General features: G+C 52.6%; 1 protein-coding gene across 1 annotated transcript in view; it reads right to left on the bottom strand.

The window, feature by feature from the left end:
- SCFD1 (sec1 family domain containing 1) overlaps positions 1–13,526 on the bottom strand; it is an 836,081-nt gene that overhangs the window by 254,673 nt on the left and 567,882 nt on the right. The window contains exon 18 of the mRNA XM_085627369.1: positions 2,203–2,265. Coding sequence (XP_085483495.1) covers positions 2,203–2,265 — 63 coding nt within the window. The remainder of the gene's footprint in view (positions 1–2,202; positions 2,266–13,526) is intronic.

Below are 13,526 nucleotides of genomic sequence, written 5' to 3'. Positions count from 1 at the left end.
GATGGATAGCGCTCAGTCAGTCATTTATCCCGTGCGAGTCTGCTTTGGGCAGTCACTCTTCCCTGTGTGAAGGATGGATAGCGCTCAGTCAGTCATGTATCCCGTGCGAGTCTGCTTTGGGCAGTCACTCTTCCCTGTGTGAAGGATGGATAGCGCTCAGTCCGTCATTTATCCCGTGCGAGTCTGCTTTGGGTAGTCACTCTTCCCTGTGTAAAGGATGGATAGCGCTCAGTCTGTCATGTATCCCGTGCGAGTCTGCTTTGGGCAGTCACTCTTCCCTGTGTGAAGGATGGATAGCGCTCAGTCAGTCATTTATCCCGTGCGAGTCTGCTTTGGGCAGACACTCTTCCCTGTGTAGAGGATGGATAGCGCTCAGTCAGTCATTTATCCCGTGCGAGTCTGCATTGGGCAGTCACTCTTCCCTGTGTAAAGGATGGATAGCGCTCAGTCAGTCATTTATCCCGTGCGAGTCTGCTTTGGGCAGTCACTCTTACCTGTGTAAAGGATGGATAGCGCTCAGTCAGTCATTTATCCCGTGCGAGGCTGCTTTGGGCAGTCACTCTTCCCTGTGTAAAGGATGGATAGCGCTCAGTCAGTCATGTATCCCGTGCGAGTCTGCTTTGGGCAGTCACTCTTCCCTGTGTGAAGGATGGATAGCGCTCAGTCAGTCATGTATCCCGTGCGAGTCTGCTTTGGGCAGTCACTCTTCCCTGCGTAAAGGATGGATAGCGCTCAGTCAGTCATTTATCCCGTGCGAGTCTGCTTTGGGCAGTCACTCTTCCCTGTGTGAAGGATGGATAGCGCTCAGTCAGTCATGTATCCCGTGCGAGTCTGCTTTGGGCAGTCACTCTTCCCTGTGTGAAGGATGGATAGCGCTCAGTCAGTCATGTATCCCGTGCGAGTCTGCTTTGGGCAGTCACTCTTCCCTGTGTGAAGGATGGATAGCGCTCAGTCCGTCATTTATCCCGTGCGAGTCTGCTTTGGGTAGTCACTCTTCCCTGTGTAAAGGATGGATAGCGCTCAGTCTGTCATGTATCCCGTGCGAGTCTGCTTTGGGCAGTCACTCTTCCCTGTGTGAAGGATGGATAGCGCTCAGTCAGTCATTTATCCCGTGCGAGTCTGCTTTGGGCAGACACTCTTCCCTGTGTAGAGGATGGATAGCGCTCAGTCAGTCATTTATCCCGTGCGAGTCTGCATTGGGCAGTCACTCTTCCCTGTGTAAAGGATGGATAGCGCTCAGTCAGTCATTTATCCCGTGCGAGTCTGCTTTGGGCAGTCACTCTTACCTGTGTAAAGGATGGATAGCGCTCAGTCAGTCATTTATCCCGTGCGAGTCTGCTTTGGGAAGTCACTCTTCCCTGTGTAAAGGATGGATAGCGCTCAGTCAGTCATTTATCCCGTGCGAATCTGCATTGGGCAGTCACTCTTCCCTGTGTACAGGATGGATAGCGCTCAGTCAGTCATTTATCCCGTGGGAGTCTGCTTTGGGCAGTCTCTCTTCCCTGTGTAAAGGATGGATAGCGCTCAGTCAGTCATTTATCCCGTGCGAGTCTTCTTTGGGCATTCACTCTTCCCTGTGTAAAGGATGGATAGCACTCAGTCTGTCATTTATCCCGTGCGAGTCTGCTTTGGGCAGTCACTCTTCCCTGTGTAAAGGATGGATAGCGCTCAGTCAGTCATGTATCCCATGCGAGTCTGCTTTGGGCAGTCACTCTTCCCAGTGTGAAGGATGGATAGCGCTCAGTCAGTCATTTATCCCGTGCGAGTCTGCTTTGGGCAGTGATTCTTCCCTGTGTAAAAGATGGATAGCGCTCAGTCAGTCATTTATCCCGTGCGAGTCTGCTTTGGGCAGTCACTCTTCCCTGTGTAAAGGACGGATAGCGCTCAGTCAGTCATTTATCCCGTGCGAGTCTGCTTTGGGCAGTCATTCTTCCCTGTGTAAAGGATGGATAGCACTCAGTCAGTCATTTAACCCTCTTTCCTGTGTAAAGGATGGATAGCGCTCAGTCAGTCATTAAACCCGAGTGAGTCTGCTTCAGGGCTTGCAAGCTCAGTCAGATCCCTCAGACCTTTCCCAGGATGCAGGTCTTCCCTTCATACTACCCCTAATGGCGACAGACAGTCTTTGAAGAAAGCCACAAACACAAAGAACCCCTCTCACAGCAATGGGCACCAAGACACCCATGCCAACACAGCACTCACCTCTTGGACTTCGCGGCACTGCTGCCATAGTTGAGCGGAGTGGACGCCATCTTGGCAAACGCCCTGCAGGAAAACAGAGACATGATGACATGCGCCTGCGCACACACATGACTGATATATGTGCAGAGGGGAAGCAGCAGTAAGAAGTGCACTCAGAATAGAACCGAGAAATGTTTTAAACGATTTAAATCTCATCTGATATCAACAATGTTTCCAGTAAAAACATTATATGAGAAAAGAGCGAAAAATGTAATTACCATCAAATTACAAGTCACATCCTCGACAGTTATTAGATTTTTAAAAACGTTAAAACGATTATAAAGAAACAAGCTCATTTGGAGGAGACTTTTCCAAAGTAATCAATTTCTCAATTTAAAATGTTTTACATTTAAAATACAAAAGTTCATCAAATCGGTTCTAGCTTTCATCACCGTGCCATTAGGAGACTCAAAGAGGAGATATCTTAGATCTTGAACCCACCCCCCCTCCCCTCCATTACATAAATCACATATTACAGGCACGTTTTCTGTACCATTCCAGTGTCTTTTATAATCTTTTAAAGGTAAAATACCAATTCTTAACAAAATTGTCAGACATTTTGTTCCAAAGAAAACGACCAGTAGCTTTATCACAACAGGCCTTGTATGTTTTTAAAGACAAACGATCAGTCATGTCGCGAGTGTAGCTCAGTCTAATAACGGCATTTTATACAAACAGCTTAAGTTGTGCTGGTGTCCACATCAGTAAGTAGTTAATTGTACTTTGCAGCTGAGTGAAAGCGACCCTTAGATTATTATTAAAGGTGCAGTTATGTGCTGTACGATTAAATGTTTCCTGTTTACATCATCTCGTAGGGTGCCAACAGAAGCTTGGAATAAATGATACGCCCATCTAATTATTATATTTGCGAATGACATGGAATAGGAGCTGATAAGGGTGGATTCCAGCCGTGAAACCCTTGTCGGGATCGCCTGACTTACAGCAGATAGTTTCCGAAGACGCTTCCTTCATACAGATTCAAGAGTGACCAATGACGAGGAGAGATCTACTCAAGAGCAGAAGACAAGCGAGGGGGAATCTTTACTCGATGGTTTCAAGAAGAGCTTTAATTTGCACTCCATAGAAGTGCTATAAATCTTACTCACAGCGCCAATGTGCTAACGCCTGAATCCCTACGGGCCTTAAATGTGACCTCTCTTCCAAGGATTAAGGGAACCATGCCCGAGGTATATGTACGTTGAGTTCAAAGGGCGGCGCTGCGTCTTTCCTCTAAAAGCAGCCCCTTGGCCTTAGTAATATTTAGTGTCAGAAACGTATCCCTGGCATGTTTAAATACAGCATCTACATTTTGCTGAAGGCCAATTGGCGTAAGATTAAAAATTACTACCTCATCAGCGTTCAATGAAACATACAGATCTTGGTGAGCAAAGTGAGGAGGGAACTTCTCAAGGCTTACGAAATGGGCAGGTGGAGCACATGGATACATTGAAAACAAAAGAGGGGCCAGGAGACATCCCTGCTTCAGCGCATTCTGGATTAGAATCTTTGGGGACAAACCCTTGATCCCCCCAATTAGGACTTTACACCAAGTGGACGAATGAAGTGCTATCATGTATCTCAGTAAGTTAGTGGCATCCCCAATCCTTTCAATGTCTCCCGAAGGGTTGGTCTATCAATCCTGTGAAATGCAGATCAGAAGTCGACAAATACAGAATATGAGATTTGGGATTGAATCGCCACATATTTATCGATGAGTGTCTCAACTAATGCAATATTATCTGTTACTGAGTGTTTCGGTCTAAAGCTCACCTGTACTTGTGAAGTCACGCCAGCCAAATATGCCCAATTTTCAACATGTTCAAGAATTCTGGACACAAAGATCTTCCCAGTGGAAGGGGCGCTAGGTGGCGCACAGCGGAATGGCTGCCTTCGGGTGAAGCTCCCGCAGCCCAGCGAAGAAATCCTTAATAATCCTTCCTGAAAGTCGCATTTGATAGCCCACGCGGGCCTGTGTGGGTGGACCAACATCCCCACCGCAGTTGGAGCGCTGTCTCATCCCTGGCGACCCGGAGATATCGGACTGCGAAGCCGCCACAAGTTGTGCCGGCTGTGGAGGACGTCTTGCTGGAGCTGTGTCCGGGAGGCTGCTGCGACGCGAGTCCGGTGCGTCACACGTGGGTGACAGGCCCCACCTCCGGATCCACGGCTGCGGGCGGCGGCCCTGCGACGTGTCAGCTGGGGGCTCGCTGGGACCCGCGTTAGATCCCCCCGGCCGGGGGCGGGAGGACGGACTGGGCTACGGCGTGATGCACAACAGGCGCGGGCGTTGGTGAGTGGCGCGCCCGGCTGAATCCCCGGCTGGGGTCGCCGCCTTCCCTGCCCGCGCCGGATCCTTACTGCGGCGCGGTGCCGTCCCGCTCGTACCGGCCTACGCGGACCCCCCCCCCGGCTGCTGTCCTACTGCTAGCCCACTGGGGGCGATTACACGACCGCCGGAGGGACAGATCGGAAGAGGTGCGAGGCCCGGAGAGACTGTTACCTGCTGCGCTGACCGCTGACCCTCCTGCGCTGGGGCCTTCGAGGTGGTGCCTACGCTGGGGCCCCGACTTGGATCCTCTTTGCCCCCATGTACCGGACTCTCTTCTGCTGACGCTCCGCGCGGAGCTCATCCCATTCACTCACGGAGAGTCGCTACTGGCCGTGGAGGTGAGCGGTGTGCTTGTGGGGTCGCGGTTGGTCCCCAGCGAGATCCTGCGTGGCAGGTGGAGGGGGTTGCACGAGGTGCTGGTGGTTGAGCCAGTGACCTGCTACACGATCTGGCCGATCTCCCTCTTCCCTAGGCTGCCACTCCCCCCCTCCTTGGCCGCTTGCCCCCGGGGCCCACCCGGGCGTCCCCCCTGATCCCGCCGCGGGTGGCCTGGTGGCGCCGCCATGGGGAAGCCGGACAGCCGACAGCCTCGCCTTACTTTTGAGTCCAAAAAGCAGACCAGGCCGCAGACGGAGGCTACTGCGGCGGGGTCGGAGCCGGTGGAGGCCCCGCCGGGGGATGATGTCAAGTCCATCTTGCTGGACATGCGACAAAGTCTTGCGACCATAGTCGACAAAATGGATTCCATGCAATCCCGCATGGACTCGATCGTACATAAGGTTGACAGCCATGGCGAACGCATCACGGAAACGGAGAGACGTATCTCAGACACCGAGGATCGCACAACGGAACTGTCCGCCGCTATGGCGCGCATGGACAAAATCCTCCATGTAATAGCAGCCAAAAACGAAGACTTGGAAGCGCGTAGTCGGAGGAACAATATCCGTATAATTGGCATACCAGAATCGACCCACACGGGCAAGATGGAGGACTATGTGGAGGGTCCCCTGCGCGAGGTGGTGGGCACGGACTCCCTATCCCCCCAGTTCATAGTGGAAAGGGCGCACAGATCTCTGGCCCTGAGGCCACCGCCGGGGGCTCCCCCTCGCCCTATTATAGCACGCCTGTTGAACTTCCGTGACCGAGATGTCGCGCTTCGGACGGCGAGGGAGAAGAAGAGCCTATCCTATGGCGGCAACGCCTTCACCATTTTTCCGGACTTCACCCCGGTGGTTCAGGAGGAGCGAAAAAAATTTGTCCAGGTCAAGCATAAACTACGCGCTGCACAAGTTGACTATGCGCTTCTTTACCCTGCCCGCCTGCGCATCACGCATCAAGGAAAACAAATCTTTTGCACTAAACCCCAACAGGTGGAGGAGTTTTTGAAACGACTCAAGAAACGTGACCAGGACTGCTCCTCACCGCTGGCATCAGACTGATGGGCCTGGAGTGTTGACCTGTCGATTTTGAGACTGAGGCCTGTCGGCTGGTAAGGCGGTGCGAATATCTGCTATCAAGGGACTTGATATAGTGACCCATGGGCCCGGCTTTACTCACTGTGAGGGGCTGATAGCGGGGTGTAGAAACTCTTTTTCTTGCACTAGACTCTCAGGAAATTATCGCCTCGCTGGGCACCCTCTTTGATCATGGGGTGAGCCCGGCCCAAGGGCGGGAATCTCTCTCCTGGATCGAGGGGTTTATTGTGTATTCACCTAGACTGTCCTCCCAAGGGTATTACCCAATTGACTTTAAGTTTTCATGTTGCTCCACTGTGGCCTTTGCTATGGACGGAGTTCGTTAGGGGGGGGGGGGGAGGGGGGCCGTCCAGATAGCATGTTTGGGATGCTGCTGTGGGAGGGGGGAGGGGGGGGGGGGCGTTGGGGATTTGTACTGTTTGTTAAGTTTGTATGGGATGTGGCGCTGTTGGCATGGTTTACTACATACGGGTCGGGGGGTGGCGTTTGTACTATATTGCTGGGTGTGAGTCTTTTGGTCTTCCATGAGTGATCCGCAAACACACAGGGTCTCTACTGGGCAGCTTAACTTTTTATCCTGGAATGTGAGGGGCTTGGGGGACCACAGGAAACGCAGGCACGTCCTAGCATACCTGGACAGGCATCACGTGGGTGTGGCCTTTCTTCAGGAGACGCACTTAGATCCCTCCAGGCCGGTGCTATTTGCCTCGCGCTGGGCGGTGCACCGTACCTTCTCCTCCTACTCCACCTACTCACGTGGGGTGGCCATCCTCATTAGGAAACATACCCCGTTTGTGCACATGGGCGAGCGTATAGACCGGGAGGGCAGGTATTGTATTGTTTGGGGGCGCATGGGCACGGATACGCTCACTTTAGCGTGCTATTATGGTCCTAACACTGATGATCCGTCTTGTCTTCAGGCGCTGTGGGGAGAGATTCTGCGTATCGGTTCCACCCACCTAGTGTGGGGGGGTGATTTTAACATAGCTGTTGACCCCGGGAGTGATAGGTCGAAACCGAACCCACACCACTACTCCCGCTCGCAAGCATATGTGCATGACCTTCTTACTGAGCGTCATCTATTGGACACGTGGCGCTCTAGGCACCCGGTGACAAGGGAGGGCACGCACTGGACTGCCGCGCACTCCACGTGGGCGAGACTGGACTATATCCTGGTTTCACCGGGGCTTGCCCCCGCGATAGGCTGGGTAAAACACCTCGCTCGCACGTACTCCGATCACGCCCCGGTCCTGCTGAACTTTGTCATGACTGACCTCGCCGGGTCTCCAATGGCGTGGAGATTGCAGCCCACTGCCCTGCTGGATGACGTCTTCAGATCAGAAATAGCGCAGGAAATTGAGAGCTTCTTCCAACGCAACGGTGGCACGGTGGATAGTGTTGCCGTGGTGTGGGAGGCCTTTAAAGTCACGATTAGAGGACTGTGCATCTCTAAGGGGGTGGGGGTCCTCAAGGTTTTACGTAGCACCCTTTGTAAACTTGAAACTGACTTGAAAGACTTGGAGAGTGCCCCCACGTTTCATACTGATGCTGGGGCTCAAGCCCGCTTTCGGGAACTGCTGACAGAATATAAAGACACAGCGGACAGAGAGGTCCGATTCAGGGGGAAACACTTTCAAGCTCGTAGATACGGGGAGGGGGAGCGCCCGGGTAAATACCTCGCTTGGGCAATCCGACCGCCCCGCTTTAACAACCAAATCCTCGAGATTCAGGATGGATCGGGGGAGCTCCACAGAGACACCCGGTCTATTATGCAAACATTCGTCACTCATTATACTGACCTGTACTCCTCCGCTCACACGGCACCGCCGGAGCTGGCTCCCTATTTAGGGGAGACCACATTGGGATGGCTATCTGATAAGCAGAGGAAGTTCCTCATGGCACCGCTCGGGATTGACGAAATTCGTGAGGCCATCATGCAAATGGCCTCGGGGAAAGCCCCTGGCCTCGACGGGCTCCCGATTGAGTTTTATAAGTCATACATAGATATCCTTGCCCCGATCTTGAAAGAGGTGTTTGAGGAGGCCCACACGCTGGGAAAGCTCCCCCCTACCATGAGAGAGGCATTGATTACTTCCCTTTTGAAGCCGGGTAAACCGGCGGCCTCCCCTGACTCCTACCGGCCTCTGTCCCTCCTTAACTGTGACGTAAAGATCCTCTCTAAAACTCTGGCTAACCGGCTGTCGCTCCTTATGCAGGGGCTAGTACTCCCGGATCAGTCGGGTTTCATACCGGGCAGGGCGACGTCGCACAACCTGCGCACGCTATTCGCCACTCTGCAGAACGTTGACCCCAGCCTCCAGATGGTGGCCGTCTTTTTGGACGCGACGAAAGCGTTCGACTCCCTGGAGTGGGATTACCTTGTGGCGGTGCTGACTAGTATGGGTTTCCCCCTAGTTTTCCTGGGCTGGATAGCTATCCTTTACGGTGGCCCCCGTGCCAGGGTATTGATCAACGCTAGGACGTCGGAGCCCTTTGGAATCGCCCGGGGGACCAGGCAGGGGTGCCCCTTATCCCCTCTCTTGTTCGCACTGGCGGTGGAGCCCCTTGCTTCGCGGTTGAGACAGCGTCATCAACATAGGGCGCTGATCTGCGAGCAGAGGCAGCTTCTGCTGTCGCTCTATGCAGATGACATAACTTTGTATGTGCGAGACCCCCAAAACAACCTGAACCCGCTACTCAGGGAATTCATCACGTATGGGGAAATGTCAGGCGTGCGAATCAATTGGGCCAAGTCTCAGATCCTCCATTTGACGGATGGGTGTCGGAGGTTCTCACTTGACTATCCCATAGAATGGTGTGAGTCTGACGTAAAATATCTAGGCGTCAGGATATCTCGCGACAGGGACGAACTGATGCGCTCTAACTATGGTACGGCACTGACACAGGTCTCCTCCTGCGTAGACCGCTGGATAGCGCTCCCCCTCTCGATGGCTGGACGTGCTGCCTTGATTAAGATGGTGGTGCTCCCCCGACTTTTGTAACTGTTCATGAACATTCCCTTCCCACCGGGTCGGCACTTTTTCAATCGACTGCGCTCGGACTTGATTCGGCTAGTTTGGGGCGGGAAGAGACCTCGGCTGAAGTGGGAGGTGATGACCTCCCCCTACTCCCGGGGGGGTTTGGACATACCGGACCTGGAGTTGTACTACTATTGCGCTCAAGCACACTATGCATATTACTGGTTCCACCCCATTGCATTTATGCCCCAACTCGCTGCGGAGGACTGGCTGGCGGCTCCCCTGCCTCTGCACGGTCTGCTGCATAGTACTCTCCCTTATAATACCTCGGACTATAATGCGTTGCAGGGAACGGTACGGGCATGGCTGGAGATATCTAAGCGAGTTGCGAGCTCGTTCTTGTACTCGCCCCTTCTCCCCATTGCCTACCACCCGCAGCTGCCTCTTCTACTGGAAAGACTGTTTCAAGACTTGATCCACAAACTGGGGATTCAAAGGTGGGGTGATCTATTCTCGGCTGGGCGCTTTCGAGATCGGGAACACTTCTTTGATGGGTACGCGCCTACCCCCTTGGAGCTATTCACCTACATGAGACTGAGGCACGGCATGCGGTCCATATTACAGACATTCCCGGAGGAACCCGAAATCACTGACCCATTGCACAGAGTCTTACAGGCGTCCTCGCCCTCCCACCTGGTCTCCATACTATACCACACAATCCGATCTGACACTGCACTTGACGCCTCACGGGCTCGTGGGGAGTGGGAGCGGGAGTTGGGGCTAGAGCTGGGAGATGACAGGTGGTCATACTGTTGCATACAGACAGAGCAAATCTCTGCAAGCAGCAGACATCGTATCATACACTTTAAGTTCCTAAATCGTCTGTACTGCACACCGGTCACCAAACACAAATTCAAACTGCAAAACTCGGATAATTGCGAGAGATGTCATGCCCCACATGCGGACTTCCTGCACTTGTCCTGGGGTTGCCCCGCAATTCAGACCTACTGGACCCAAGTGTTCTCCGCTGTCTCACAGATGGTGGACTTACTCCTTGAGCCCGACCCGGTGCAGGCCCTATTGGGGTATACCAAACACATTCCGCGGGCAGGCCGCAGGTTTGTCACGGCGGCGCTGTTGTTGGCGAAGCGGAGGATAGCGTGCCGTTGGGGGCGGGGGAGGGCTCCGAAAATTAAGGAATGGCTTAAAGACCTTGTCTACTGCCAAGAACAGATCCTGGCATACTCCGACCTGCTCCCGGCTCGATCCCGCCCCGCCGATATATGGGGCCCACTACAATGTTACCTACTGCAATATCCAGAGGCCCTGACCGGGGATGCCCCTCCCCCGGCCCTTAATGGCGTTGCTTCTGCTGCTCATGATTCACAAACTACGCAAGGGATCGGTTGAGCTGTTGCGGTGCTGTGGGGGCAGGAGTTCTTCCACGATTGCCAGGCTGGGATGATCGGGTTGCATATCTGTTACACGTGTCTTAAGGATTGCGGTCATGCCCTGGGAGAGGTATACTGTATGGGGAAGGTCCGCTGAAGAACCCCTCAGGACTACACTGTTCGCTTTTCTTGTGTGTGGCTCTGTTGCTGGTTTTTCCTGCCCAGGGTCCCTGTGCTAAGACTCATGATAATGTCTATTTTGCTGTTCCCGCCCCCCCCGGACATGCATTGGATATACTGATGTAATGATTCAGACCTTGAAATGCCACCGAAGTTTGATTATGATAACTGTGTGATTGTATTGTTTTGATGCAAAATCCAATAAATAAAGTTTAAAAAAAAAAAAAAAAAAAAAAAAAGATCTTCCCAGTGGAATCCAAAGGGCAATTTGGTGATAATTGCTCGGTAAAGACCGAGACCCCTTTCTAGGTCCTGGCTGGCGATAGCAGCGCTCATGCGCTGCTATCGGCATTCGAGAGCTTCTTGAAATCAATATGGTTAAGGAAGGGGACTTGAAGCCCCGCCCCCCCTTCCCATTAGCTCGCGTCATAGCTTACGCTAAACGCTGGCATTCTATTGTTAAGGAGGCTTTTTAGGCCCTCCTTGTTGCCGCCCTGTCCACTTTTGGCCCGACCACCGGGATTGGATCTTTCACATCCGGCATGACACTGTCTCCTTTAACTGGACCATACGCACTCTTTTCCACCACACTTGACGCCGGGCTCGCAGTCTTGTTATTTAATTGTTTGGCTGTGCGGGCCGCCTTCACATTTGCATATGTTTATTTAAATATTTTGTAGCACGGTCCGCTAACATTAGCGGCTGCGCTTTTCACATTTGCATATGTTTATTTAAATATTTTCCGCGCTTGGTTATTTACTTTATTAGCAACCCGCAAGTCGGGCTCCTACATAAGACCATGCTTGTTGTTGTTGGGTGGGGTTGGACCTGTTGGGGTTTTTTTTTGTCACAACTTGCACTTCTTTTGTGCCTCTTTTGAAGGGACATCGAGCATGTTTTCTTTCCACTCTGAAGCACAAGTTACTACTCGTGTAACGATATATCTGTAAGAGACATTAGTTAGTGATTGATTCCTTACCTTAGAATATCCCCAGGCGTCAGGCTGGATCTGGAAAGTTTTTCGTCAGCAGTACCCCTGCGCGTCTGAAGGTGGCGTCGTGCGGCTCCACGTCTGTTGCTGGCGTCGTATGCACCGAGATGACGTCACGGAGACTACTTAGGCGCCACCCATGCTGACGTCAGTTCTGTACACGACTTTCCGCGCCAGGAACGCAGAACCATGCAAGAAACTGACTACTGGTGCCATGAAACGAGGGCCCTGAAAGGGATGACCTTAACCCTAGAAATCAGTTCGCAGAACGGGGAGAATGGGTGTTGGCGTTAAGGAATCTATCACTAACTAATGTCTCTTACAAATATATCATTACACAAGTAGTAACTTGTGCATCTGAAAGAGACACGTTGGTGATAGATTCCTTATCTTAGAACAGCAATACCAACGCCGGTTGTGGGTCTGCGAACAGGATTACACCAGAAAGTCACGGAGAACAGAACGGCCAAAGAAGCCATCTCTCCGGACTTGACTGTCAAGGCAGTAATGCTTGGTAAACGTGTGCAGCGAGGCCCAAGTAGCTACTTGACAAATGTCCTGCAAGGGAACGCCGCGTCCTGGTAAAATGGGCACGCAGCCCCACAGGAGGCTCCTTCTTAGCCAACGAGTAACATGCTTTGATGCACAGAACGATCCACTGAGAGATGGTCCGTTTGTGCACGGCCCAACCTTTTTTGGCGCCCACGTAGCCAACAAAAAGTTGGTCATCCACCCGGAACTGTTGTGTGTGCTTTAGACAGAACTAGAGTGCACGTCTTGGGTCCAGACGGTGAAGCCTTTCTTCCTCCTGGGAAGGATGCGAAGGCGGGAAGAAGGTGGGCAAAGTGATGGTCTGCCCGATGTGGAAGGGCGTGACAACCTTTGGCAAGAACGAAGGACGAGTCCTTAAAACCACCTTGTCCGGATGAACAGAAAGAAAAGGAGGTTTAGAAGAAAGAGCCTGGAGCTCACTCACTCTTCTGGCAGAGGTGATGGCTACCAGGAAAGCTGTCTTTAGAGTGAGAAGACATAAGGGACAGTTATGAAGGGGCTCAAAGGAAGTGCACATCAGATATGTCAAGACAAGATTTAAGTCCCATTGAGGCATTATGAAAGGCACAGGAAGAAACGTGTGTGTAATACCTTTGAGGAAGCAATCAACAACTGGGGACTTAAAAAGAGAAGGCTGATCTGGAAGCCGTAGAACGGCGGAGATGGCCGAAAGATAACCTTTGATAGTGCCCAGAGCAGAGCCCTGCTGGACCAAGGAGAGAAGGAACAGAAGGACCTCGGAAAGAGGGCAGAAAGGGGATCCACAGTCTTAGCTGTGCGCCATGCCACAAACTGTTCCCACCTGCAGGCATATACCGTTTTAGTGGAGGGACGCCTGGCTGCCAGAATGACATCACAGACCTCGGGAGGAAGGTCGAAAGCTGTCAACTGTCACCACTCAATCTCCACGCAAGGAGGTGGAGGCTGGACATGTTCGGGTGGAGGACTGTCCCCTGCTGCTGCGAAAGATCCTCCCGAAGAGGCAGTCGGATCGGGGGGGGCTCGATCGCCATGCTGAGTAGCTCGGGATACCAGTATCTTCGTGCCCAATCCGGAGCCACAATGATGACTTGGGCCCGGTCGCGCCGAATCTTCTTCGGCACTCTGGGCAGAAGTGGTATAGGTGGAAAGACGTACAACAGACCGCAGCTCCACTTGCGACGAAAAGCGTCGCCAAACGAGTGCCACCTTGGAAATTCCAACACATAGAACTGATGACATGGCGCGCTCTCTTCTGTAGCGAATAGATCTAACCAAGGCTCTCCCCACTGCAGAAAGAGACCTTGCGCCATGTCCGAATTCAGACGCCATTCGTGATCCATCATGTACCGGCAGATGAGTTCGTCCACCCTGGCGTTCAGAGAAACTGCCAGATGTTGAGCCACCAAG

The sequence above is a fragment of the Triturus cristatus genome, chromosome 9, assembly GCF_964204655.1.
Source record: "Triturus cristatus chromosome 9, aTriCri1.1, whole genome shotgun sequence".
Taxonomy (NCBI): domain Eukaryota; kingdom Metazoa; phylum Chordata; class Amphibia; order Caudata; family Salamandridae; genus Triturus; species Triturus cristatus.
The sequence above is the reverse complement of the archived record's forward strand: the minus strand, read 5'-3'. Positions and strand labels throughout refer to the sequence as shown.